General features: G+C 46.3%; 1 protein-coding gene across 1 annotated transcript in view; it reads left to right on the top strand.

The window, feature by feature from the left end:
- PARVA (parvin alpha) overlaps window positions 1-27,882 on the top strand; it is a 159,662-nt gene that overhangs the window by 94,557 nt on the left and 37,223 nt on the right. The window contains exons 2-4 of the mRNA XM_002822019.6: window positions 7,572-7,661; window positions 7,740-7,810; window positions 11,698-11,800. Of these exons, the coding sequence (XP_002822065.2) occupies window positions 7,572-7,661; window positions 7,740-7,810; window positions 11,698-11,800 (264 nt within the window). The remainder of the gene's footprint in view (window positions 1-7,571; window positions 7,662-7,739; window positions 7,811-11,697; window positions 11,801-27,882) is intronic.

Below are 27,882 nucleotides of genomic sequence, written 5' to 3'. Positions count from 1 at the left end.
AGAGGCGCTCCTCGCTTCCCAGACGGGGCCGCCCAGGCAGAGGCGCTCCTCGCTTCCCAGACCGGGCCGCCCGGGCAGAGGCGCTCCTCACTTCCTCCCAGACCGGGTGGCAGCCGGGCAGAGGCGCTCCTCACCTCCCAGACGGGGCGGCCGGGCAGAGGCGCTCCTCACTTCCCAGAGGGGGCGGCCGGGCAGAGGCGCTCCTCACTTCCCAGACCGGGCGGCCGGGCAGAGGCGCTCCTCACTTCCCAGATGGGGCGGCCGGGCAGAGACGCTCCTCACTTCCTCCCAGACGGGGTGGCGGCCGGGCAGAGGCGCTCCTCACCTCCCAGACAGGGCGGCCGGTCAGAGGCGCTCCTCACTTCCCAGACTGGGCGGCCGGGCAGAGGCGCTCCTCACTTCCCAGACTGGGCGGCCGGGCAGAGGCGCTCCTCACTTCCCAGACTGGGCGGCCGGGCAGAGGCGCTCCTCTCCTCCTAGACGGGGTGGCCAGGCAGAGGCGCTCCTCACTTCCCAGACGGTGTGGCGGCTGGGCAGAGGCGCTCCTCCCTTCCCTCCCAGACGGGGTGGCGGCCAGGCAGAGGCGCTCCTCACTTCCCAGAGGGGGCGGCCGGGCAGAGGTGCTCCTCACTTCCTCCCAGACGGGGTGGTGGCTGGGCAGAGGCACTCCTCACCTCCCAGACGGGGCGGCCGGGCAGAGGTGCTCCTCATCTCCCAGACGGGGCGGCCGGGCAGAGGTGCTCCTCACTTCCCCCCAGACGGGGTGACGGCCGGGCAGAGGCACTCCTCACCTTCCAGATGGGGCGGCCGGACAGAGGCGCTCCTCACTTCCCATACAGGGTGGCAGCCGGGCAGAGGTGCTCCTCACTTCCCAGATGGGGCAGCTGGGCAGAGGTGCTCCTCACTTCCTCCCAGACGGGGTGGCGGCCAGGCAGAGGCGCTCCTCACTTCCCAGACTGGGCGGCCGGGCAGAGGCGCTCCTCACTTCCCAGACTGGGCGGCCGGGCAGAGGCGCTCCTCACTTCCCAGACTGGGCGGCCGGGCAGAGGCGCTCCTCACCTCCTAGACGGGGTGGCCAGGCAGAGGCGCTCCTCACTTCCCAGACGGTGTGGCGGCTGGGCAGAGGCGCTCCTCCCTTCCCAGATGGGGCAGCCAGGCAGAGGCGCTCCTCACTTCCCCCCAGACAGGGTGGCGGCCAGGCAGAGGCGCTCCTCACTTCCCAGAGGGGGCGGCCGGGCAGAGGTGCTCCTCACTTCCTCCCAGACGGGGTGGCGGCTGGGCAGAGGCGCTCCTCACCTCCCAGACGGGGCGGCCGGGCAGAGGTGCTCCTCATCTCCCAGACGGGGCGGCCGGGCAGAGGTGCTCCTCACTTCCCCCCAGACGGGGTGACGGCCGGGCAGAGGCACTCTTCACCTCCCAGACGGGGCGGCCGGACAGAGGCGCTCCTCACTTCCCATACGGGGTGGCAGCCGGGCAGAGGCGCTCCTCACTTCCCAGATGGGGCAGCCGGGCAGAGGCGCTCCTCACTTCCTCCCAGATGGGGTGGCGGCCGGGCAGAGGCGCTCCTCACTTCCCAGACGGGGCGGCCGGGCAGAGGTGCTCCTCACTTCCTCCCAGACGGGGTGGCGGCCGGGCAGAGGCGCTCCTCACCTCCCAGACGGGGTGGCCGGGCAGAGGCGCTCCTCCCTTCCCAGACGGAGTGGCCAGGCAGAGGCGCTCCTCACCTCCCAGAGTGGGCGGCCAGGCAGAGGCGCTCCTCACTTCCCAGAGTGGGCGGCCGGGCAGAGGCGCTCCTCACTTCCCATAGGGAGTGGCAGCCAGGCAGAGGCGCTCCTCACTTCCCAGATGGGGCAGCTGGGCAGAGGTGCTCCTCACTTCCTCCCAGACGGGGTGGCGGCCAGGCAGAGGCGCTCCTCACCTCCCAGACGGGGCGGCCGGGCAGAGGCGCTCCTCACCTCCCAGACGGGGCGGCTGGGCAGAGGCGCTCCTCACCTCCCAGAAGGGGCGGCTGGGCAGAGGCGCTCCTCACTTCCCATATGGGGTGGCAGCCGGGCAGAGGCGCTCCTCACTTCCCAGACAGGGTGGCGGCCAGGCAGAGGCGCTCCTCACCTCCCCGATGGGGCAACCGGGCAGAGGCGCTCCTCACTTCCTCCCAGACGGGGTGGCGGCCAGGCAGAGGCGCTCCTCACCTCCCAGACGGGGCGGCCGGGCAGAGGTGCTCCTCATCTCCCAGACGGGGCAGCCGGGCAGAGGCGCTCCTCACTTCCTCCCAGACGGGGTGGCGGCCGGGCAGAGGCACTCCTCACCTCCCAGACGGGGCGGCCGGGCAGAGGCGCGCCTCACTTCCTCCCAGACGGGGTGGCGGCCGGGCAGAGGCGCTCCTCACCTCCCAGAAGGGGTGGCCAGGCAGAGGCGCTCCTCACCTCCCAGACGGGGCGGCCGGGCAGAGGTGCTCCTCATCTCCCAGACGGGGCAGCCGGGCAGAGGCGCTCCTCCCTTCCTCCCAGACGGGGTGGCAGCCGGGCAGAGGCGCTCCTCACATCCCAGACGATGGGCGGCCGGGCAGAGGCGCTCCTCACTTCCCAGATAGGGCGGCCGGGCAGAGGGGTTCCTCACATCCCAGACGATGGGCGGCCAGGCAGAGATGCTCCTCACTTTCTAGACGGGGTGGCGGCGGGGCAGAGGCTGTAATGCTAGCACTTTAAGAGGCCAAGGCAGGAGGCTGGTAGGTGGAGGTTGCAGCGAGCCGAGATCACACCACTGCACTCCAGCCTGAGCACCATTGAGCATTGAGTTAGCGAGACTCCGTCTGCAATCCCAGCACCTCGGGAGGCCGAGGCAGGCAGATCACTCGAGGCCAGGAGCTGGAGACCAGCCCGGTCAACACGGCGAAACCCCGTCTCCACCAAAAATACAAAAACCATTCAGGCGTGGCGGCGCGCGCCTGCAATCCCAGGCACTCGGCAGGCCGAGGCAGGAGAGTCACCGGAGCCCGAGGCAGGGAGGTTGCAGCGAGCCGGATCATGGCAGTACAGTCCAGCTTTGGTAACAGCGGGAGACCGAAAAAAGAAGAGAGGGAGAGGGAGAAGAGGAGGGAGGAGGGAGGAGGGAGGAGGGAGGAGGGAGGAGGGAGGAGGGAGGAGGGAGGAGGGAGGAGGGAGGGGGAGAGGGAGAGGGAGAGGGGATCTGTTTATTAAGTTATGACTTAATGGCGCTGTGAGACATTCGGACCTAGTTTTAGATTGTTAGAGGAGGTTCAGGGGATAAACATCAGATTCCCATTCTGTGCTGAGAAAATTCAGTTGTAGCTCTTTCTCTTTCAGTGCGTGAGAATTGGCAAGGGGCTTCTGCTGGGTCCTGCTTTGGTTTAACAGAAATGAAACCTCCAAAGCAGGAGGGCTGTTTTGGGAAAGTGGCCACTAATGGGGCCCCATGGGGCAAGGGCCAGGCCTGCACTGGGCAGTTTGCATATTCACTTTTACAAACAGTTGGCTCAGAGTCAGCAGTTAATGGAATGGGAATGATGTTCCTGTACCAAATCGTTTCCTGAAAAAAAACATTTCCAATTGCAAACATATCTTGGCCTTTCTTCTTGGATTTGTTATGTCTCTGTGAGTGAATTAAAGAGGCAGGGAAGAGGGGAATGTTTCTAACTGGGGATTTTTCATCTGAAAACATTTTTAACAACGATCTGCACAGAAAAAGAGATCCTGTTCAGACCCACCTTTAGGAGTCCTGGCTTCAAATATTGCGTTTCTAGTCACACTTTAGAGATGTTTCAATACCTCTCTATTTACAAATTGGCTCACTTTGGCTATACAACAAGTCTTGGGACAGGTGTGACTTTACTTCCCATATAAAATGTAAGCTGGAAATGCTGCCCCAGAAATGTGCGTGCATGCGTACGCACATGTGCACACACACAGTCAAGCTAAAATGGAAATGTATTCTGTTTTTCTGGGAAAAAGGTAAAATCCTTTGCATCCCATTCTCTGCTTTGGCAAATTCTGCCTCAACTCATAACCTGTGCAGTTGAAGGGTGGTCTTGACAGTTTGGATTATGTATTCAACAAATGTTTCTTGAGTGCTTACAATGCTTGAGGTGTTGTTTTAAGTAATAATAATAGTTGCATATATTTACCTAGCTCTTACCAGCTGCTAGGCATGCTTCTGGGTACTTTGCATATATTAACTCATTTAATCTTCTCAGCAACCCTTGGAGGTTGGCAGTATTGCTGTCACTCCCATTTTTCAGGTGAGGAATCTAAGGCATGAGAGGTTGATGAACTTGCCCAAGGCCACAGAGCTGGTGAGTGGTGGAGTCTGGATATGAACGTAGGCAGCTTGGCTTCTACCACTGTGCCCTCTGGCCTCATGGGGGATCTAATAGTGAACAAAAGAGAAATAGTGCCAGTCCTTACAAAACTTACATTCTGGTGAGGGAAAGAGTTAACAGACATATAAGTTATTATTTCTGATCATCATGAGAAAATAGATCATGATGAGAAAATAAAACATGAGAGGGAGGTGGGGGTGCTAATCAGAGTCTGATAGAATAAAACCTCAACTCCTACCTATGACCTGAGTATGATGGGAAGTCACAAGAAAGCTTGAAGTGGGAGAATGTATGATCCTATTTACATTTTTGTAGAACATTCTGGCTGCGGGTGGGAAGTAGGTGAGAGTGGGGGAAATGCAAGCAAAGTGGTAGACCAGGTAGAAGATGGTTCTGATAGGCCAGGCAAAAGATAACGGTGGCTCAAGTCAGGATGGTAGAGCAGGGAGATGGTGAGAAGTGTTTGGAATTGGGTCCTGGTTTGGAGGTGGAGCCCACAAAATTTGCCAGTGTTTTGGACAGATGCAAAAGGTGAGGAAAATGAGAACTTAAGAGTGATTCCTCGGAGCTTGGTGTGAACCATGGTGTAAACAGTGGTGCCATCCACTGAAGAGGATAAGAATAAAGAACAGGTTCATTTTAGTGCTGGTATGGTGGGTATGAGGGTGTTGAGAATCACAAGTTCTGTTTGGATGTGTACATTTGAGATCTCTATTAGTAGACTTAAGAGGAGACATTGAATAAGCGATTAGATTCATAAGCTTGGAGCTCCAGGCTGGCGATTTAAATGTGGACATGGACATTAGTTGAATGGGATGACCTAGGACAACATTATCCACTTAATCTCTTTTAAAAATTTTATTTTTTAGCTTTAAGTTCAGGGGTACATGTTTGTTACATAAGCAAACTTGTGTCCTGGGGGTTTGTTGTATGGATTATTTTCCCATCAACTATAGACTGGATAAAGAAAATGTGGTACATATACACCATGGAACACTATACAGCCATGAATAAAGAAAGGATCACGTAATTTGCAGTGACATGGATGGAGCTGGAGGCCATTATCCTTAGCAAACTAACACAGGAGCAGAAAACCAAATATGGCATGTCCTCACTTAAATCATGAGAACACACTTGATGATCTTGTGATGGAAACTTTCTACATCCATGCTGTCCGGTGTTGTAGGTACCAGCCACCTGTGGCCATTGAGTGCTATTTCTGCAATGTGGTTGGTGCAGCTAAGGAGCGGAATTTTTAATTCATTGAAATTTAAATAGCTCAAGTGGCTAGTAGCTACTGTATTGGACAGTGCAGATCAGTGTAACTACAGGAGAGCAAGTCCCAGGCAGGAGCAAGTTCCTTTATTGGGCAGTAAGCCTAGCCTTGCAGCCACACTTAAACATGACTTTATTTCCACTGCTCACTCCTTGCATAGCAATGCTTGTTAACAAAGTAATGAAAATTGTGCTTCTTTGTGAGAAATAGCCTGAGAAAGAAAGAAAACTGGTAGTTCTAGGGGAGATATTAGAAGAAACTATAGAATTTTAAGGAAACAGTTGTGCTTAGCTGGAAAACAAACACAATCTGTACCTACAGAATCATTTAAGCCAGGGATGTCCAATCTTTTGGCTTCCTTGGGCCACGTTGGAAGAAGGAGGATTGTCTTAGGCCACACATAAAATACACTAAACACTAATGATAGCTGATGAACTATTTTTAAAAAACTCCAGATAATCTCATAATGTTTTAAGAAAGTTTATGAATTTGTGTTGGGCTGCATTCAAAGCCATCCTCGGCCCCATTGCAGCCTGTGAGCTGTGGGTTGGACAAGCTTGATTTAAGCTTTGAAGGTAGCCCCTCTGTGTTTCTGTCATGTTTTATGGAGAATTCTATGACATAGTAGGTGTCTGTGAATGTGGAGATCAAGGTGGTGACTGGCTGGTACCCTATGTGAATGTCAAAGGCCTGCTGCAAAGGTACTAAATACCAGCCTTGCCATGCAAGTTGTGTCTCTTAGGGCGTAGAGTGTGTTCCACTCCCTTTGTTTCTCAGTCTCCTATCAGTCCAACTGCAGCTATCAGTGAGTGTACTGAGGTGAAAGAACTCTTTGTAAGTGGCTGCCTTGTGCTCAGGATTTCTTGCAAGTCTGTGCTGGCAATTGGTGAGGCCAGAGTCAATAAAAAAAATAAAATGGAAAGATGGGACGTTGCTTTTATTAAAGTTGATTGCAGCTGCTGTATTAGCTCTTTAAGAACCTCTTGGTGACCAACACCTTCTGAGAAAATGGCCTTTCTGTGCTTAATTGGCAAAAAGCAAGGGGATTTAAGTCACTGAGTTTAGGAGGGGTAATCCAAGGTCAGCACTCACCAAACGTCTGTCACACAACTGGTTTTGTGGGAGGAATTTTTTTGTACTAAGGCTCCATGTGGGGGCTGGGCACTTGGAGGAGCGTGGGCTGGTAATCTTTGGTAGTTTTTACCTGTTTTTGTTTTTCTTTCTGAGGAAGGTGGAATTATAGATTTCTAGGATTTGAAGACTGTAAAAGAGCTTACTGTTCATCCAGTCAAACTGTAACTTCAGCTGAGGAAATGGGCCAAGAGAGATGAAGTGCCTGGCCTCAGGTCCCACAGCTGGTTCCATCTCAAGGGATAGGACCAGAGCTCAGGGAAGGGCCAGAACTGAGGTATTTTGAGCAGTGGCTGGGGTTGGGTGGAGGTGGGAAGGCAGATAATCAGGAGAGTACCTCAGGGAAGCCAGGAGAGGTGAGAAGTCAGAGGACGGTTGAACTGAGGGTGGAAATGCCTTACAGCGTACATATAGCCTCAAACCCATGACCCCATTCATCCTGTCAGCACACAGTCACTGGGCACCAGACAGGAAGTCCTGGAAGAAGGGACAGGCAGGAGGTACAGACTCAGAAAGAAGTCAGTGCCCACCTCGCTTCCATTCATTCTGAAATCTATTCTGAGAGGAGGGAGATTTCTGTGCTTTTGAGACCTCCCTGCTTCCCTGAGGAAAGCAAGTGAAGTGACAGCTGGCAGAGGTGAGATTAAGGGGACAATTAGGTCCTTTCAGCCAGGCGAGGCCATGAATTGATCGTAGGCTGAGTAACAGCTGTAATCTACCCTTAGTGGGTTTTTTTCTCAATGTCAATATCGAACACCCTTGTTACAGAGCTCCAACCCCCTGCCGTCCATCAGCTGAAATGTGACCCTGCTCTTCCTTTCCTTCCAGTGTCCGAGCTGCAGGAGGAGGGAATGAACGCCATTAACCTGCCCCTCAGCCCAATTCCCTTCGAGCTGGACCCCGAGGACACGATGCTGGGTAACTGTGCTCTTGTCTCTGAATTCGCTTAAGCTTTCCCATGCCAGCACCCCCACTGAATTCCTTTTCTTTTTAAAGAGGAGAATGAGGTGCGAACAATGGTGGATCCAAACTCACGCAGTGACCCCAAGCTTCAAGAACTGATGAAGGTAAGAAGAAATCAGGAGCGGCTTCAGGTGCCTCACTGACCCACCAGGTGTCCATATGCCACCTGCTCTGTTCAGGCACCCCACGAGCCCCTCAGAGAAGGTAAAAAGTCATGGCAGCCCCTGCCTCAGGCAGTGAGTGGTCTAGCAGATGGCCATCGAAAACGTAACCGATCGTGTAAGCGTGGGATGTGACAAATGCCCAGTGAATGGTGCTGGTCACAGCACCAGACAGTTCAGTACAGGTAAGCTCATGATGCCCAGGATTCCAGAGTGCACAAAATGCTTATTTTCTCAAGGACCCTCAAAAGCAGGCAGTGGAGCAGTAATTAGTCTCATCCCCATTTTCCAGATGACAAAACCAAGTCTCAGAAAAGCCAGATGCTTTATTTGTGGTCATAAACAAGGAGATGGAATTCAAGCAGAAATAAAGGAGATGAGGTGACATAATGTGCATAACGTACCTGTGCAGTGGCTGGTGTGCGCTTGTCCTTTCAAAACTGTTCATTTCTCCCCTGCATCTTATTCCCTGTCCTATGTTCCTCCTCTTCAGCTTAACCAAGCTGCACTTAAGACAAAAGGCACTCACGCCTGTCATCCCAGCACTCTGCAGAGGCCATGATGGGCGGATCACTTGAGCTCAGGAGTTCGAGACCAGCCTGGGCAATGCGGTGAAACATCATCTCTACTAAAAGTACAAAAATTAGCTGGTGGGTGGATCACTTGAGGTCAGGAGTTCAAGACCAGCCTGGGCAATGTGGTGAAACACCATCTCTACTAAAAATACAAAAATTAGCCAAGTGTGGTGGCGCATGCCTGTAATCCCAGCTACTCGGGAGGCTGAGGTGGGAGGATGGCTTGAACCTGGGAGGCAGAGGTTGCAGTGAGCCATGATCACGCCACTGCACTCCAGCCTGACCCTGTCTCAAAAAAAAAAAAAAAAAGCACTGGATGTCAGAGTGATTCATTCCCCCATGCAAATCTGAATACGCGGTTCCCCTGTGCAAGACCTATCAGAGTTTCTCATCCACCACAGGTTGCAGTCCACTCCTAAGAGGTGGTGTTTAGAGTCCTTGCTCTAGCTGCCTCTTCAACCTGAGATCAGCCACTACCCAGCAACACAAGGATGCCAGAACTGCTGCTCCCAGCAGCCCATGCGTGCTCCCGGCGCTCCCCACCGCCAAAGCCTGGCTAATGCAGTCCACTCTGACTAGAATGCCTCTCATGCCCCTCATCTGAAAGTCTCAGCATGGCTGCTTGCTCCAGGAAGCTTGCTCTAAACTCTAGTGCCATGGCTCAGCCCTGTCCTTAGTTCTGTTCTGCGGCTGCTATGGCCCTGTCCTTAGTTCTGTTGTCGTCTCCACGTAATATTATAGCCTCTCATGCACTTCTCTGTCTCCTTCACTAAATGGTGAGCTTCTTGGGGTTAGAGACTGTCTTTTTTTTCTATCATTGTACCCCAAGGACCCAGCACAGAATGTCACATATAGCAGGTATTTAATAAACATTAAAGGATGGATGGAGGAAAGGAAGCGTGGGTGGATGAATGGGTAGGAATTTCAAAGTCAGCCAGGAGTATTCAGAAGTAAAATCAAACCCATGTGAGGGTTGGGCCATCTCACTAGGGACTGGAGGACTGAGGGCAGTCATCTCAGAGGAGATGTATAAATGTCCCTTCTGTCTGCTGAAGGGAGTCTGTGCCCTGACCCCAGAGTTCAAGAGAAAGGAGGCAGCCTTGGCTAGGCCACCATGCAGCCCCTTGCTCCCCTGGATCACAACTGGAGCCCCACAGGCAGCTGGGCTGTGCATGTTGGGTATCTGGCCTTTCCTGATGCAGTCTGTGCTGCACCCACAGATGACTGCCCCTGCCCAGTGAGACCCTGAGCGCTCACCTTTCTGTTCAGGAAGAAGATGGAACAGTTGAGGTGTAGGCTCTGCCTGCCGCTGCACCTCTCTGGGGTGCTAGGCCTGTATGGGCAAGGGTAGGGGGAAAGGGGCTAGCCCTGGGCTTGCTCCTATCAGAGGGCGCTCACCATGCTAGAATGGGTATGCTGCTACTTGCTCAGGAGACCTCTAAGGGTAAGGACGGTCAGAATGGGCTCCAAATGGTTTAGGCTTCAATGTTGATCTCCCAGACCTAGACCTGCACTCGGGCCCTGTTTGAGGGAGTGGAGGATTGGAGATGCACATAGGCCTGAGCCCTGGGGTGCTGACCAAAGGCACAGCTACCTCCAGAGGGAGGTAGCTTCCAGAGGGAGGTTCCAGAGGGTACTTCCAGAGGGAGGTTCAATTTTCTAGATCTAGGCTGCTTTGACCACCTTGAAATCCTACTCTTTCTGGTCAACTCCTAGTATTCTTTTAAGAGTCTCCTTAGGAGCTGGGCACGGTGGCATGTACCTGTAATGCCAGCTACTTTCAGATGAAGGTTTGAGGCCAGAAGTTCGAGGCTATAGTGCACTATGATTGCACCTATGAATAGCCACTGCACTCCAGCCTGGGCAACATAGCAAGACCCTACCTCAAAAGGAAAAAAAAAAAAAAGTCTCCTCAAACACAAGGCTTTCTGGAAGCCTCCCCTCATTCCTGATCTCTCCTGCCTACTCCCAGCCTGTTGGGGCCTCTTCTCTACTCTCTCATAGCACCATGTCCTCCCCACCCCAGGATTTGAACCCTTTATGTTATAATCCTTTGGTTGACCGGTTTTCTGCCCCCATAAGCCTCTCCAGGACAGAGGCTGGGTCTTACTTTACTGGATACAGTGCAGTGCCCGGTATACAGTAGGTATTACAGTTGCCATCCTCCTGCCTTGGGACAGCAGAACAATGTCCTGTAAAGCCTCCAGACTCCAACATCAGCCCACCCAGGGATGGCAATGCTGTCTGGCTATTGCTGTGTTATAAAGGCAGCATATTTATGCTAAGGCAAAGACGTCCAACACAAAGGACGATGTCCACTTATAAGAAATTGGAGAAATGTCAAAACTGTAGTGATTCCCCCAGGCCTGTGGTCAGGGAGGAGGATTGAGTACAAAGGAACCTACAGAAGCATCCTACTGGGGAGGGAACTGTTCTGTATCTTGACTGTGGTGGGGATTAAACTACTGTGCACAATGACCAAAACGTATCACTGTATACTTTTTTCTTTTTTTTTGAGATAGAGTCTCACTCTGTTGCCCAGGCTGGGGTGCAGTCGCACGATCTTGGCTTACTGCAGCCTCGACCTCCCAGTTCAAGCAATTCTCCTACCTCAGCCACCCAAGTAGCTGGGATTACAGGCACTTATCACCACGCCTGACTAATCTTTGTAGTTTTAGTAGAGACGGGGTTTCACCATGTTGGCCAGGCTGGTCTCAAACTCCTGACCTCAAGTGATCTGCCCGCCTTGACCTCCCAAAGTGTTGGGATTGCGGGTGTGAACCACCATGCCCAGCCTAAAATTTTTTTTATGGCCATACATTGTGAATGTTGCTTGCCATTAGAGTAAGGAATAATACAGGACATAGATATTAACAGGGACACTGGTGCCACCAGCACTAGCAGGATATACATCTGAAAATTAAGAAGGCCAATAGGGCTCACACTTGCAGCTACCTGTGCACACACTGGGTCATGTGGATAGTTCTGCTTTTAAAATCTGAAGTTCAAAGCGGGGCGCAATGGAACACTCCCAAAGTCTCAGCTACGCAGGAGGTTGAGGCAGGGAGATCACGTGAGTCCAGGAGTTTGAGTCCAGCCTAGGCAACATAGTGAGACCCCATCTCAAATAAAATGAAACTGAAAATCTAAAGTTCATTTAGATTTTAATTGTTTAGGATAAGAAAGCTGGTCTGTAAGAAAATACCCCGTAACTCTTTTCTTACTATTGCACATTCCCTCTCTCTCTCTCTGTAGGTATTAATTGACTGGATTAATGATGTGTTGGTTGGAGAAAGAATCATTGTGAAAGACCTAGCTGAAGATTTATATGATGGACAAGTCCTGCAGAAGCTTTTCGGTAGGAGAGTTGAGTGCTGCAGTGGATGTGTGTTTAATTGCAGGTGGTTGGATCACCTACTTGTAGCTACAAGGAGTTATTCTCAGTTTACAGTGGCTTACCTGGAAATGGATTACAAATGTGTGGAGCGTGGAATAACAGCTCAGTGAAGGCTTTAGATGTCCTCTTGGAATGTTTCATATGAATGAATTGTAGAGGGAGTCTCCATGACTAGGTGGGCCTGCTCCTTCTAGCAGCTAAGAATCATCAGCTAGATGAAAAGACCCCACTGTATATTAACAACTGGAAAGCACACCTCCGCCTCTCCAGAAAAGCATGCCTGTGTGGCCTCTGTCGGTATATTTACATGCATGGGCATGAGTATGCATTTTTAGACCTCTGTCACCTTCAGATACATGTGTGTGTGTTCCTCTGTCATCTGTGGACTTGTGTGTGTATTCCTCCCTGGGTCACTTTGCAGCTGTTCATGTGAAAATGTAAGGACAATGGGGAGAGAAAGGAGAATTCAGGGGTAATCTTAGTGTTGAAAGGACAAATTTCAGCTTAAATGGAGTTAAGGTGTCCCTAATCTAACTGTGGCCCAAACCGTCCCTTCAGATTCTCGACTTCAATTCTTAGCTGCCCTCTGGGCATCTCTACCTGAATCTGCTTTAGACTGAATTCATCCACTTTTCTAAAACTGTTTCTTCCCCTCTGAGTTCATAGAATCCTCTCCCTTCCTCCTCTGCCCCCATGTATACAGGGATCAGCAAGACCCATTTCTACCTCTCCTGAATACATCCTCTGCCATTTTGCTTTCTCTGAACTATTGAAAAAACTTCCAAACTCACTTTTTTGCTTCCCATCTCATCTCCTCCAACCCATTCCCTACACAGCTAGCAGAGGAAACTTTTAAAATCACAAGTCCAGTCTTGCCTGTACTTATTTATAACTCTTGGTGCCTCTCTCCTGCTGGACAAAGCCCAAAGCCCTTGGCACAACATTCAAAGCATTCCATCATCCAATGACCCCCAGCTGTCTCCTTGGTCTCACCCACACATGTGGCTCATCTGTGTGGTAATACGTGTGAAGTGCTTAGGATAGTGCCTGACACATAGTAGATGCTCGATAAATGTCTGTCATCATTGGTTTTACTATTTTTTTGGTATACCATTGCTGCATTTTTATATATGCCACACATATTAACATGCCTGTACTTTTGATCATGCTAGTCCTTCTGCCTCTAAGGCCTGCCTTCCTCCTTTACCCACCAGGGCAAACCATTATTGCTCATCCTTCTGATCTCTAGAATTAATCAAATTAATCAAATGTGCCTCCCTATTACAGCCTTTACAGTACTGTCACTTTTTTTTTCTTGAGACAGGTTCTTGCTGTCACCCAGGCTGGAGTGCAGTGGCATGATCTTGGCTTATTGCAGCCTCGACCTCCAGGGTTCAAGTGACCCTCCTGCCTTAGCCTCCTGAGTAGCTGGGACTACAGGGCATGTACCATCATGCCTAGCTAATTTTTGTATTTTTTCTGGAGATGGAGTTTTGCCATGTTGCCCAGGCTGGTCTCAAACTCCTGGGCTCAAGCAACCCACCTCAGCCTCCCAAAGTACTGGGATTATAGTAGTGAGCCACTGTGCCTGGCCCTATAGTCACATTTAGAAAAGATAGTCATATACTCTTTTTTTGTGTGTTCCCCCGCACACACACACACATATGTATCTCTCTCTGAGGGACTATATATACACTTGCACATATATGCATATATGTATAGGTATGTAGATATAAACAAATGTGTACATACATATCTGTATACATACATGTAAGTATATATACATGCCTTATTATAAGACTTTCCCTGTCATCTGTAGCTGTTTAGGTAAATGTGTATAGGCTTCCCAAGGGCACGAGCCATGTCCTATATATTTATCCAGGCTTCTCCAGCACCATCAGGTTGCCTAGCACTTAATCAATGTATATTGAGGCCGGGCGCGGTGGCTCACGCCTGTAATCCCAGCACTTTGGGAGGCCGAGGCAGGCAGATCACCTGAGGTCAGGAGTTTAAGAGCAGCCTGGTCAACATGGTGAAACCCTGTCTCTACTAAAAATACAAAAATTAGCCAGTCATGGTGGCGGGCGCCTGTAATCCCAGCTACTTGGGACATCAAGGCAGGACAATTGCTTGAACCTGGGAGGCAGAGGTTGCAGAGAGCCGAGATCACGCCATTGCACTCTAGCATGGGGGACAGAGCAAGACTCCCTCTCAAAAAAAAAAAAAAAAATGTATTGAATGAATGAATAGCTAATGTAATTTCTAGAAAGTTAAATTGATTTGGTTCTCAGACATCAGTATTAATGAGTGTTAATATTTAAAGGCTTGTAAACTCCAACTGAATACAGAGAGGAAATGAAAAAGCTTCTGCACATGAAGACATGGCTAAGCCGGGAGCCTCACTATGCATCTCTTCCGGTGACTACAGCTTTTAACTCCTTCGGCAGACATCTAGTCAGGATCTGAAACTGCCAAAATGTTCTATGCTAGGCTGTCAAAGCAAGGTAGAACATGGCCACAGAGTAATGGAACATGGTTGTGGAGGAATCTTGCCTCCAGGAATGGTTACAAAACCATCCAGCATCACATCTATGCAACCCCAAGTTAGGCATTGCGTACAAGCAGATTAGATCATTTCACATTTCACCCTTCATGCTGAAAAGGTGATTCACTAGGGAGGTGATGCTTCTTTTGTGAACTTAAGTTTAGACCCTAATCTCAAAGGTCTGAGGCAGGGCATACACATTCAAAGCCTATAGGTAGGATACTCAGGTGGAGGGAACCAGTTTGCGGTAAAAAACAAAATATGCATCAGGAGCTCCTGGGAGGGATCAGTCTGGAAGCAGAGATTTTGGGGAATGTTTTGGTTTGTTTTCTTTTTTTAACGACCCTATGAGTATAAAGGAGGCAGAGTTTTGAGTGAGCACTCTGACCTTACGTTCCCCTCTGGCTATTTTTCGTGTCACTGGTCATGTTAACCTCAATCACATTGTCAAGGTGGTATCTGCCAGATTTCTTCATTATAAAGTGACTGTTTTTCTCTTTTTTTAAAAAATATTTATTTATTTACAGACAGGGTCTCACTCTGTTGCTCAGGCTGGAGTGCTGTGGCGTGATCATGGCTCACTGCAGCCTGGACATCCTGGGCTCAAGCCATCCTCCCACCTCAGCCTACCGAGTAGCTGGGACTACTGGTGTGTGCCACCATGCCCAGCTTGTTAACCATCCCCCCACCCCCTGCCTTTTTTTTTTTTTTTGTAGAGACAGGGGGGTCTTGCTATCTTGCCCAGGCTGGTCTGGAACTCATGGGCTGAAGCGATCCTCCTGCCTTGGCCTGCGGAAGTGCCAGGATTACAGACATGAGCCACCGCACCTGGCCTGGACCGCTTGCTCTTCATTCCGGAGATTATGGGGAGCTGGAGAAGAAGAAAGCAAGCAGAAAACTAAGTGGGGAAACACGAGAAAGAGCCCGGGATGGGCAGAGGTGGACAGTGTGGCCAGGGGTCCTCTGTTTTTCTCTTTTTAATTAATTTAAGTGGGGAGAGATACTTTGAGACCATATAAATATCCTGTTTCTCCTTAAACTTCTCCCTCTAGTTTTTGCATCCATTTAGAATGCATCTGCCGCAATTCTTATGGTAGTGTTCTAGCAGAGATGGTCTCTTCTCTGTATTCCTTCTGCATTTATTAACTGGAATTCTAAAAGGAAGAGCTGTCATTTCTATTTATTTATGTCACTATGGACATATTTATTTTATACTTTGGGTTTAACCCAGTACTACTTTATCGTTCACTTTTTTGCTCATTGGCCTCCAGCTTCGGCCATTGGGAGCTCTTTCAGGTTGCTTCCTGGACACTTTCAACAAGCTGCCCATATTTTTTTTTTTTTTTTTCTGAGCATTTCCTTTGTTTCTCACATCATAAGATACTCCAAGACCATCTTATATTTTTCTTACTCCAGTCCTGAAATCAATCACTTCTCCAACGAGCCCTGGTTTATTTTATTGGAGAATGGAATTTAGATATCAAGATTTGGGCATATTAGTGGATGTTTTTAACTTGTTGTCTGCAGCATAAATAACCAAACATCTGTACCTACTAGGTACAGTGCCCTTACATGGTGGTATTAACCAGGCATGATTGTTCCCAGAAATCCAGCTTCTAATCATACTGGGGCTTGAGCTTCCTTAATACTGAGTTGTTTGGGCAGCAAGCTGGAGGGATCTGAGTTTGAGATTAGTAAAGTAACTATGAAACACTAGCACTTAGAAGATGATGGAAATGGCATAGGGGCCTCTTGTAGCCCAGGAGCATACACGTCTGACATCAAGAAAAGGATATGGGGCCAGGCGTGGTGGCTCACACCTGTAATCCCAGCACTTTGGGAGACTGAGGCAGGTGGATCATCTGAGGTCAGGAGTTCGAGACCAGCCTGACCAACATGGTGAAACCCCATCTCTTCTAAATACAAAAAATTAGCCGGGCATGGTGGTGCATGCTACTTGAGAGGCTGAGACAGGAGAATCACTTGAACCCAGGAGGCAGAGGTTGCAGCAAGCCAAGATCGTGCCATTGCACTCCAGCCTGGGCAACAAGGGCGAAACTCTGTCTCAAAAAAAAGAAAAGAAAAGGACATGGAATCCAGGAAGCCATGTTGATTACATTGTGGAGCAAAGACCCAGAACCTAGAGGCAGAAGTGTGTGAGAAGGTGTGGCAGTATATTAGTCTGTTCTCACACTGCTCATAAAGATATACCCAAGGCTGGGTAATTTAAAAAGGAAAGCCAGCCGGGTGTGGTGGCTCACGCCTGTAATCCCAACACTTTGGGAGGCCAAGGCAGGCGGATCACGAGGTCAGGAGTTCGAGACCAGCCTGATCAACATGGTGAAACCCCCATCTCTACTAAAAATACAAAAATTAGCAGGTGTGGTGGCGGGCACCTGCAATCCCAGCTACTTGGGAGGCTGAGGCAGGAGAATCGCTTGAACCCAGGAGGCAGAGGTTGCAGTGAGCCAAGATCATACCATTGCACTCCAGCCTGGGTGACAGAGCAAGTCTCCATCTCAAAAAAAAAAAAAAAAGGAAAGAGGTTTAATTGACTCATGATTCCACATGGCTGGTGAGGCCTCGCAATCATGGCTAAAGGCAAATGAAGAACAAAGTCATGTCTTACATGGCGGCAGGCAAAAAAGCCTGTGCAGGGGAACTCCCATTTATAAAACCATCAGATATTGTGAGACTTATTCACTACCACATGATTCAGTTATGTCCACCTGGCCCCACCCTTGACACATGGGGATTATTACAGTTCAAGGTGAGATTTGGGTAGGGACACAGCCAAACCGTATTAGGCAGGGACTTCTTGGCAGAGGGTTGTATATGTTTCGTTGCTGTGGTGAAAGCCTGAACAGGTGAGCATCCTTGAGATGCCATGTGACATTGGCTGGCAAGGACTGGCTGGGTGTTCTCCAATTGTAAGCTCAATGGGGAGCAATAGCATGCCTGGCTCACCTCTGTGTGCCCACACGCCCCTTGCTCACAGCAGTGTCTGCCTTCCTTGCAGGAAAATCACCCTTCTCAGAGGCCCCAGGCATCTCTGGTAGATTCTATCAGAACAGCCTCTCCCTAGTCCTTCTTTCTTAGCTGCCCAACCCAGCTGCCCCATTGCTGCCTGTATTCCCTGGGTCTTCCCACTTGCCCTGGCAGCAGATCTTAGTTTAGGTTTTCCCAAAAGCAGATGCCAAGACAAGGACGTGGGTGGAGGAAGCTTATATAGAAGGTGACCTTAAAACGTACAAATAACGGAGTAGGGCATGTAAGAGGGGAAGAGAGAAATGCCAAACACGAGTATGTTAATCAGAACAGCAGCTCTGTTTCAACCAGGGCTTATAGCTGGGCCCTCTGAGAAACCACGTAACAACACATCTCAGAATCACCCTTCCCAGTGTAAGGTAGCAAGGGCGTTTATCCTATGGCTCCTTTCCCTCTGTGTTTGAGGGTTGCCCGTGCAGGAAATAAAAACTTCCAGGTTGTGCTCCTGTGGTGACAGAGAAGGAGAGAGCCTTGGGGCCAGAGATGGCCATCAGTGTACTAGGAGCTGTCTGTAGCTGCTGATGAATGCAGGTGGGCCAAGGAGCTCGGGGAAGGGGCATCGCTGTCATCCAGAGAGACCACAGGGACAGCAACCCCGCTGTGGGGACACTGGCCACTTCTCTGCGCTGTTGGTGTTGCTGCCGAGAAAATATTAGCTGCCAGCAACGCTGGCCTGCCTCTTCATGACGTACACTTCGTCCTCTCACGGGAGCAGCCCCAGCCCTTTCCAAACCTCAGAGCAAAGGTTTCTGAACCCCAGAATGAGGAGGAAGTTCCTTCCTACCCCAGCCAAAAAGTCACCTCATTTCTTGTCCAGGATTACCCCCTTCCAGAGTGATTGATGGAGGAAAGAGCCTTAGGTCTCCCAGAATATACTCTTACTCCGTGGCATCAATAAGAAGTCACAGAATCATCCAAAGTTGGGACACGTTTCCCAATACCTCAGTTATGCAGGTATGTCCATGGTCACCTGGTTATATTTACATTCACAGCACCTAGGCGGTAGGCATGACTGAGTGAGAGATGGGATAAGCGATTCCAGGAAGATGCCTACACAACATAATTCATCACTTCATTTGAACATGGTCCACTGCCTGCTTCTTATTGAGGTTTCCTGGCTTGGGATATCTATGTGAATTTCCTTATGGTATGTTTCATTTGACTGATCCTTATCTTTGAACATGTACATGTGCTGGGAACAGAAAAGGCCTATTTTCAGGGATGAGAGTCATAAGGTTCCAGGGCTCTTCCTTCTGGTTTTCACAGTAACATGTGACTGAAACAGGATATCATTCTTCAGGCTTGAGACCGAAAGTTTCCCTGTGGCAATAAAGTTCTGCAGGAGGGTAGTTTTGTTTTGTTTTGTGTGTGTGTATGTGTGTGTATGTGTGTGTGTGTGTGTGGTTTTCTTTTTCCCTGATAGACCCAAAAGAGTGCATTTTACACTGATCTTAATCAGTCAGATAATAATATCCACTAGGCAAAAACCATTTGGTGTGCTATATGCTAACTGCTGAGTTTAGGAATATAAAAGTAAATGTGTCATATTGCTGTCTTGTGGAAACTCACAGCCTGGTAGTATATAGGTCCATAAGAGCTCAAGTAGGAGTTTGGGAAAGGTTTCAGGAAAGAGGGGGTATTTTGGTGTTTGATTTTTGTTGACTTTTTTTTTTTTGAGATTGGGCCTCACTCTATTGCCTAGGCTGGAGTGCAGTGGCACAATCATAGCTCACTGCAGCCTCAACCTCCCTGAGCTCAGGAGATCTTCCCATCTCAGCCTCCCAGGTAGCTGGAATCACAGGTGTGTGCCACCACACCCAACTAATTTTGGTATGTTTTGTAGAGATGGGATTTCACCATGTTGCCCAAGCTGGTCTCAAACTACTGGGCTCAAATGATTCACCCATCTTGGCCTCCCAAAGTGCTAGGATTAAAGGCGTGACCCACCTCACCCAGCCAGAGGGGGCATTTTGAATGGGGCCTTACAGAAAAAGATTCTCAACCATATGAGGAAGGAGAAAGTGTACTTTAGCCAGGACAACAAAATAGTTTCCAGGAAGCCTCTGTTAATTTTGGTGCTAATGGAGGGAAAATGCTGTACAGTCCAGGAGCCAGTGGGTAGATGACCATCAGGGTTGGGTGACTGGGATATGAGGCTAACAAAGAAAATGAGACCCAGCTCCCAGGTCGTGGTTTTTAGCACCATTTCCAACAGGAGAAACCAGGACTTCTTGGAGAAATGGCTAATTTTAGACCTGGGGCAGGGAACGTAAATGAGCCTAGAGCATCTTGCAGTGCCAAAAAGAAGTGCTAAGAAAAAATATATATACGGGGCCACACATTGAAAATGTCCGAAACCAACCTGAGGGAGCTCCCAGTGGCCAAAGCTGGAATTATTTGGGGGAAAAATTAATAATAGTAGTATTGGATTATAACCCAAAGTCTAAATATCCTTAAATTGATACTGATATAAATAAATAACTGAACAAATAAACAAATGGGAACAAAAAGACAACTCTGCCTTATAGAATTTCAAATACTTTGCGTAGATATAACCCCTTCAAAAAAGGTGGCAATTAATTCCACAATCCTTGAGTGGCTGAATTTAGTGACAGGCTTCCCATGATTAGGGTGTGGAAGTGGGGACAGGGTATGGGGAGGGTGTAATGAAGGGGTACTTCACTTCTATGGTCTTCCTCCCCAGCCTACCCATGAGAAAAATATAGGAAAAATCAAGCAGTCCTGACCATCACTTCTCAAGACTGTCAAGGTCATGGTAAAAACAATGAAAGTGTGAAAAACCATCACAGAACAGAGGCGGCTAAGGAGACATGAAGAAAAGAAGTGGTATCCTAGACCGTTTCCTGAAACAGAAAAAGGGCATTAGAAAAAACCTAGTGAATCCAGATAAGATATAGAGTTAACAGTCATGTACTAATGTCATACATAAATAGCTGTGACATATGTACCATAGTAATGTGAGATGTTAACAATAGGAGGGAAAACTGAGTTCGGAGTGCATAGGAACTGTCTGTACTGTTTGCAACTTCTCTATAAATCTAAAAACCATTCTAAAATGAAAAGTCTATTTAAAATAAAGAGCCGGGCGCCATGGCTCACACCTGTAATCTCAGCACTTTGGGAGGCCGAGGTGGGTGGATCACCTGAGGTCGGGAGTTCGAGACCAGCCTGACTAACATGGAGAAACCTTGTTTCTACTAAAAATACAAAATTAGCCAGGCATGGTGGCGCATACCTGTAATCCCAGCTACTTGGGAGGCTGAGGCAGGAGAATCGCTTGAACCCGGGAGGCGGAGGTTGCAGTGAGCCAAGATCACACCATTGCACTCCAGCCTGGGCAACAAGAGCAAAACTCTGTCTCAAAAATAAAAATAAAAATAAAATAAAGGCTGGGCGCGGTGGCTCATGCCTGTAATCCCCGCACTTTAGGAGGCCGAGGCAGGCAGATCACTTGAGGCCAGGAATTCAAGACCAGCCTAACCAACATGGTAAAACCTCATTTCTACTAAAACTACAAAAATTAGTGGGGCATGGTTGTGGGCGCCTGTAATCCCAGCTTCTCAGGAGACTGAGGCGGGAGGATCACTTGAGCCCAGGAGGCAGAGGTTGCAGTGAGCTGAGATCGCACCACTGCACTCCGGCCTGGAAGACAAAGTGAGACTATGTCTCAAAACAATAAATAAAATAAAGGAAGAAGATGAAGCTCACATTAGAGGACCGTGAACTAAGAGTTTTAGACTGTATTGTTTGGGTAGCGGCAACTAGTGATGCCTTATGAGCAAAACAACACAGTCAGAAATGGGGCTTTAGGAAATAACATAGGAACAGTATGGGGGTTGCTCAAAGACAGTGGAAGAACTCCAGCAGAGCATCTCCTCATGAGAAAAGGATAGTGTCAAACTAGAGGAGTGACAGTTTGGATGGGGAAAAGCTTGAAGAGGACCTAGAGATGTAGGGAATGAGTAGCCAGAGTAAACCAGGCTGATTCTATGTGGTGGATGTTGAATGGGTATGACTTCATGATCCCCAGGAGGAGATGCATCTTGACGAGTTTGATCTTGTTTACTTTGAGGGTCACTTTTCTATGCCTCAAAATGCTGGGCTGAAGTGGCAGCTATGCTAAAATTGAAGCAGGAATGAAGAAACAGGAGATCTCAGTTCCAATCTTGGTTTCACCACTAAAACATACCTCTGCTACTCCGATCACTCTCCTGTAAGGTCAGGAAGGTGGCCTTAAAAAGCTCTATGGCTGAGCTATCCAATTCAGCAACCAATAGCCATATGCAGCTGTTAAAAGCAATTAAAATGGAACATTCATTTTCTCAGTTACACCAGCTAGATATCAAGTGCTCAATAGCCAAATGTAGCTAGTAGCTACCATATTGGACAATTAAAAAAATGAACATTGCCATCATACCAGATGGTTCTGTTGAACAGCACTGCTTGAAGATCCTCCTCCTATAATAGTCTGATTTTAGGATTGTTGAGATATGCTGCTATTCGTAAACTGAAAGAGGCATTTTCTCATCTCAGAAACTCAAAAGTTAGATGAAAGTTTATTATTATTCTTTATAAATAACAGAGAAGCTCTCTAAAATGTCTTACTACATAGAAAAAGGCATGGTAGAGAACGACTGTGTGTGTGTATGTCAAGGTACACATACAATGTTTGTATGCATAGAATATTTCTGGTAATAGTCATAATAAACTGTCTCTATGAATGGGACTAGGGAACTTGGGACTGCCATGGAGAGGAGACAGTTTTCACAGCTTGAATTTTCTCTGTTTGTATATTATCAGTCTTATTGAAATTGGTTGAGTGCATATGTAAATTTCAGGAGCAAAACTGAATTAACCCATCAGTAGATATCAAATAACATTTGATATATATTTGAACAGTCATTTCAAGTAAAATAGAAAGAGGAAACTACTTAAATATGATAAAGGCCACTAAATAAAACCTAACTGAACATATTAAATAGTGAAATATCAAAGATGTGGTATTAGGGACAAATGAGAAATAATGGCTATTACAACTATTACAAGTGTTTCAGAGGTCCTAGTTAAAACAGTAAGAAAATAGATTTTCATTTTTAGCATTATGGCTGATGACTAGATGTTCAGATAAATCTTATTGGTACAGCATACTTTAAAAATCTGGATAAGCCTTTAAGAACATATCTTTGTATGGGATGGCTAAACTGGTGTGAAAAGGAAGGAAATTCTTCTGATTCCAAAAACAAGAAGGAAGTATAAATCTAGTGGGATAAGTGCTAATTCCTAATAACCTATCATTCCTAATGGCCTATAGCCTGAAGTTTAAAGGGTCACACATACAGGGTCAGGAGACAAATCTTGGGTAGAGTCTGAGCAAGAAAGAGGGTTGGATTCGAGCCCCCTGAATAGAGCCATGGTCTTGAAAGGGCAACTCTTTCAATGAGTACAAAATTTGTCCCACAGAAAGAGGCAATAAGGATAAATTATCTTAGCCTTGGATGTGAACAGAACAACTAAAAAGAAGTCTGCTTCAGATAACTCCTCATCAAAAGTCTGTACTCACACAGATTTAAGGCTAGGATTCACAGTACTTATGTGTCTTTAAAAAATCTAAATTGAAATTTTAGTTACAAGTTGTCCCAGGTCACTAGTGCCCCAAGACAGAAGCAAACATATGTCCTTCTTTTAAAGAGGAAGGAACTCTAAACTCAGACCACAAAGAACTCCCAGAGTTAAAATTCCAAGGAATATGACCTCAAAATTAGAAATCACCAAAGACATGAGCGTAAGCCACCATGAGCACTGTTAACAGAAACAATAATCTGTAGATTCATCCCACAAATACTATAAATATTAGAAACTGTTGAGCTATAGACTGGGCATGGTGGCTCATACCTGTAACCCCAGCACTTTGGGAAGCCAAGGTGGGAGGATTGCTTGAGCCCAGGAGTTCAAGACTAGCATGGGCAATATGGTGAGACCCCACCTCTGTTTAAAAAAAAAAAGAAAAAGAAAAACAGTGTTCAGTTATAGAATATAAAATAAGTATGTTTAATATGTCAAAATAAATGTTTTTAAAGACTTAAAAATGATAAAAGAACAAGAAACTATTAAGACTGGACAGGTAGATATGAAAAACAACCAAATAGAACTTCTAGAAATGAAAAAGTGTGAATAATAATGAAACTAGAAACCTCAATGGATTAGACACAGCTAAAGAAGGAATTAATGAACCAGAAGAGAGCACTAGAGAAATTACCCAGAATCCAGTATAGAGAGACAACAGAATAGAAAACGAGAAAGAGAATTTGAAAACATAGAGGTTATTCTAAGTAGATCCAACATACATAGCTAATTGGAATTCTAGAAGAAAAGAAAATGGAGTATAGTAAATATTTAAAGAAAACATAATGAATGAGAATTTTCTAGAATGATTCAGAGAGCTCAGTGAAACCCAAATAGGATAAGTAGTGACAAATCTACACCTACACACTACAGTGAAACCTAAGAACACTGAAGACAAATGATTAAAAGCATAGAGGAAAAAAATCCATTATTTATAAAGGAACAACAGACTGAAAGCTGTCTTTCACAAGGAACAAAAAAAACCAAAAGATATTAATATTGACGATATCAAAACACTTTGATGTCTTTAAAGTGCTGACAAAAATTATCAACTTATAAGTTCATACACAGCCAAAAAAACTGTTAGGAGAGGCGGCTTTAAAAAATTAGGAGAGGCAGCCAGGTGTAGTGGCTCACGCCTATAATCCTAGCACTTTGGGAGGCCAAGGCAGACAGGTCACGAGGTCAGGAGATTGAGACCATCCTGGCTAACATGGTGAAACTCCATCTCTATGAAAAATACAAAAAATTAGCTGGGTGTGGTGGCAGGCACCTGTAGTCCCAGCTACTCGGGAGGCTGAGGCAGGAGAATGGCGTGAACTGGGGAGGCAGAGCTTGCCGCTAGCCTAGATCGCGCCACTGCACTCCAGCCTGGGTGACAGAGTGAGACTCAGTCTCAAAAAAAAAAAAAAAAAAAAAAAGTTAGGAGAGGCAGGGCTCAGTGACTCACGCCTGTAATCCCAGCACTTTGGGAGGCTGAGGCGAATGGATCACCTTAGCTCAGGAGTTCAAGACTAGCCTGATCAACATGGTGAAACCCCATTTCTACTAAAAATACAAAAATTAGCCAGGCAATAGTGGCACACACCTGTAATCTCAGCTATTTGGGAGGCTGAGGCAGGAGAATCGCTTGAACCCAGGAGGTGGAGGTTGCAGTGAGCAGAGATCGAGCCACTGCACTCCAGCCTGGGTGATACAGTGAGACTATGTCTCAAAAAAAAAAAAAAAAAAAAAAAAAAAGAGAGAAAATAAAGGCATTTTCAATAAACACAAACTGAGAGGGTTTATTACCAATAGACCCCCACAAAGGAATTTCTAAAGAATGTAAAATAGGAAGGAAAATTAACCCCCCAAAAATATCTAAAATGCAATAGTGAACAAAGATTATCATGGTGGGTAGATCAAAGCCATAATTAAATGAATATAAAATAATCACAATAATGTCTAATTTGATAATTAAAACAAGACAGAATCAGAATCCCATACAACCGTAGCACATAAATCAGGAATTATGTGATTGGAGTCAAAGCGTGCTGAGGTCTTTGTATTGTTTAGTATATGGGTAAAGATACCAATTAGCTTAAGACTTTATTAAGTTAAATATGAATGATAAATTTTCTATCATAAATACTGAAATAATAGAAACAGAGTATATAACCTCCCTACTAATCATGGGGAGAAAATGGAATGAGAAAGAATAAAAACATTAATCCAAAAAAAAACAAGGCTGGAAGGGGGAGAAGAATCGGAAAACCCACTAAATAGAAAGTTCAGAATAAGCTGGTAGAAGTGAATCCAAGTATACTGGTAAATTCAATATTAGACTAAATAACAAAACAAATTCTTGCCAAATACTATATACAAGAGATAGTTTTGTTTTGTTTTGAGACAGGGTCTTGCTCTGTTGCCCAGGCTGGAATACAGTGGCACGATCACAGCCGACTGTAGCCTCTACCTCCCGGGCTCAAAAGAAATCCTCCCATCTCAGCCCCCCAAGTAGTTAGGACTACAGGTGTGTGCCACCATGCCCAGCTAAGTTTCTTCTTATTTTTTGTGCAGACAGGGTCTCACTATGTTGCCCAGGCTGGTCTCCAACTCATGGCCTCAAGCAGTCCTCCTGCCTTAGCTTCCCAAAGTGCTGGGATTATAGGCGTAGAGCCACCGTGCCCAGCTGAGATAGTTTTAATAAATGAGGGACACACAAAGGTTGAAAGAAAAAGGGTGGAAATAATTATGTATACTGGACTAATTTTTTTAAAGCTGGGGTAACTATTTTACATCATACAAAATAGACTTTAAGGCAAAAGGCATTACTACAGAGAGTCACTACATATTAATAAGAAATTAAAGTCACTAGGAAAATATAGAAATTTTAAACTTATATGTACTTTTGTATATCAAATATTTAAAAATTTAAAATGATAATCATTACTTCAAGAATTTGACAAACCTATCACAGTGGTAGTTTTTAACATACTTCTCTTAATAACATATTAAGAAAAAAGTTCATAAAGAATATTTGAATAATACAGTTAATCAGCTCTAACTAATCTGCATATAGCATATGATACCCCGCAAACTGTATTCTTTTCAACTGCTCATGGAACACTTATGAAATTTGACTATGTCCGTAAAGCAAATCTCAACAAATTAGTATACAGACCAAATTCTCTGACTGACGCAAGTTTCTCTCCTAATATACTTGGAGACAAAAGTATTTTTTAAACAACTCAGGAATTGTTCATACTGGAAAGAGTATTTTACATATTTTAGTTCTTGAAGGGTGGTTACATTAATATAGTGTGGTATATATGACAACTGTGTTTGTTAGAACATCTCAATTCTCCCACCATTCAGGGTAATTGAGTTTATTCTGCCTTGTCTTTATGCGTCGGAACTTCTGAATACTGTTTCATTGTTTTCTATATTTAATCTCTCCAAAAGCAAATTTGGGTAATACCTTCAAAAACAACTCAAAGATTCACAAAATAATCCACCTGAGAAAATTTTCTAAATCACATCCTATCAATTTCAAAATCATGCCTAATACTTATGAAGAGTTAAACTAGTTATGAACAATTTGTGTAACTATGGAAACATGAGAGAAATAGTTTCCTGGAAGAATAAAACTTCAGCAATAGAAAACTTTATGGAACTAGCTGAAATTAGCCCACAAAAGAACATTATCTTTAAATCCTTAGTAATGTTGAGTAAATTACTATTAAGCTATAGAAATATTATTTGAGTGGGCCTCTTATATTTTAAGAGTTGAATACCTTAAAGATAAAGGAGGGGGTAGGAATAGCAGAAGAAGTTCTCAAATTAATCTTTTATTTAAATGTTAGAAAATTAAAATATGTCACATAAGCCTGCAAAATAGAGATAATGATGTTTTATTTGCATACCCAGAGAATGCTGAAGACTCAAACCGCAATAGGACTAATAAATGGATTTGGTAAGATGACAACATACAAGGAAAAAATCTGTAAGGTAATAGCTTTCATGTTTACCAGCAGTAATCAACTAGTAATACATACACACACACACAAGATGTTTATTGCAACTTTATTACCAATAGGGAAAATGTGGGTTATAACCTGGCTGTATGTCAAGTTATAAGTCATATAATGCAATATGCAGTTTTGAAAAAGAATGAGTTATATTCATATATTGACCTAAAAAGACTTATGATATATATATGAGTGGGAAAAAAGCCAATAGCAAAAAATATATATAATATAATCTCATTTTTATTAAAAAAGAAAGAGAAGGCTGGGTGTAGTGGCTCATGCCTGTAATCCCAGCACTTTAGGAGGCTGAGGTGGGTGGATCTCTTGAGTCCAGGAGTTCGAGACTAGCCTGACCAACATAGTGAAACCCCATCTCTACTAAAAATACAAAAATTAGCTGGGCGTGGTGGCGCATGCCTGTAATCCCAGCTACTTAGGAGGCTGAGACAGGAGAATCACTTGAACCCAGGAGGCAGAGGTTTCAGTAAGCTGAGATTGTGCCACTGCACTCCAGCTTGGGCAACAGAATGAGACCCCATCTCAAAAAAAAAAAAAAGAGAATATTAACACACACACAATAAGGATTACTTCGAGATATATTTTTATGCAAATCCATTTAATACCAATATCAATGCCTAGACTAAAATATCCAACAGCAAAAATTAAAAGCAAGAATATAAACCCAAAGCATAATGACTAAAATGGAAAGAAGTAAAGCAGAATTACATTTTATAAAACATTTGCAACACAAAACAAAGCCACAAAAATGCTTCTCCTAAATAAGAAATACCAGATGC

The sequence above is a fragment of the Pongo abelii genome, chromosome 9 (genome assembly GCF_028885655.2).
Source record: "Pongo abelii isolate AG06213 chromosome 9, NHGRI_mPonAbe1-v2.0_pri, whole genome shotgun sequence".
In the NCBI taxonomy this organism is placed as follows: domain Eukaryota; kingdom Metazoa; phylum Chordata; class Mammalia; order Primates; family Hominidae; genus Pongo; species Pongo abelii.
The sequence above is the reverse complement of the archived record's forward strand: the minus strand, read 5'-3'. Positions and strand labels throughout refer to the sequence as shown.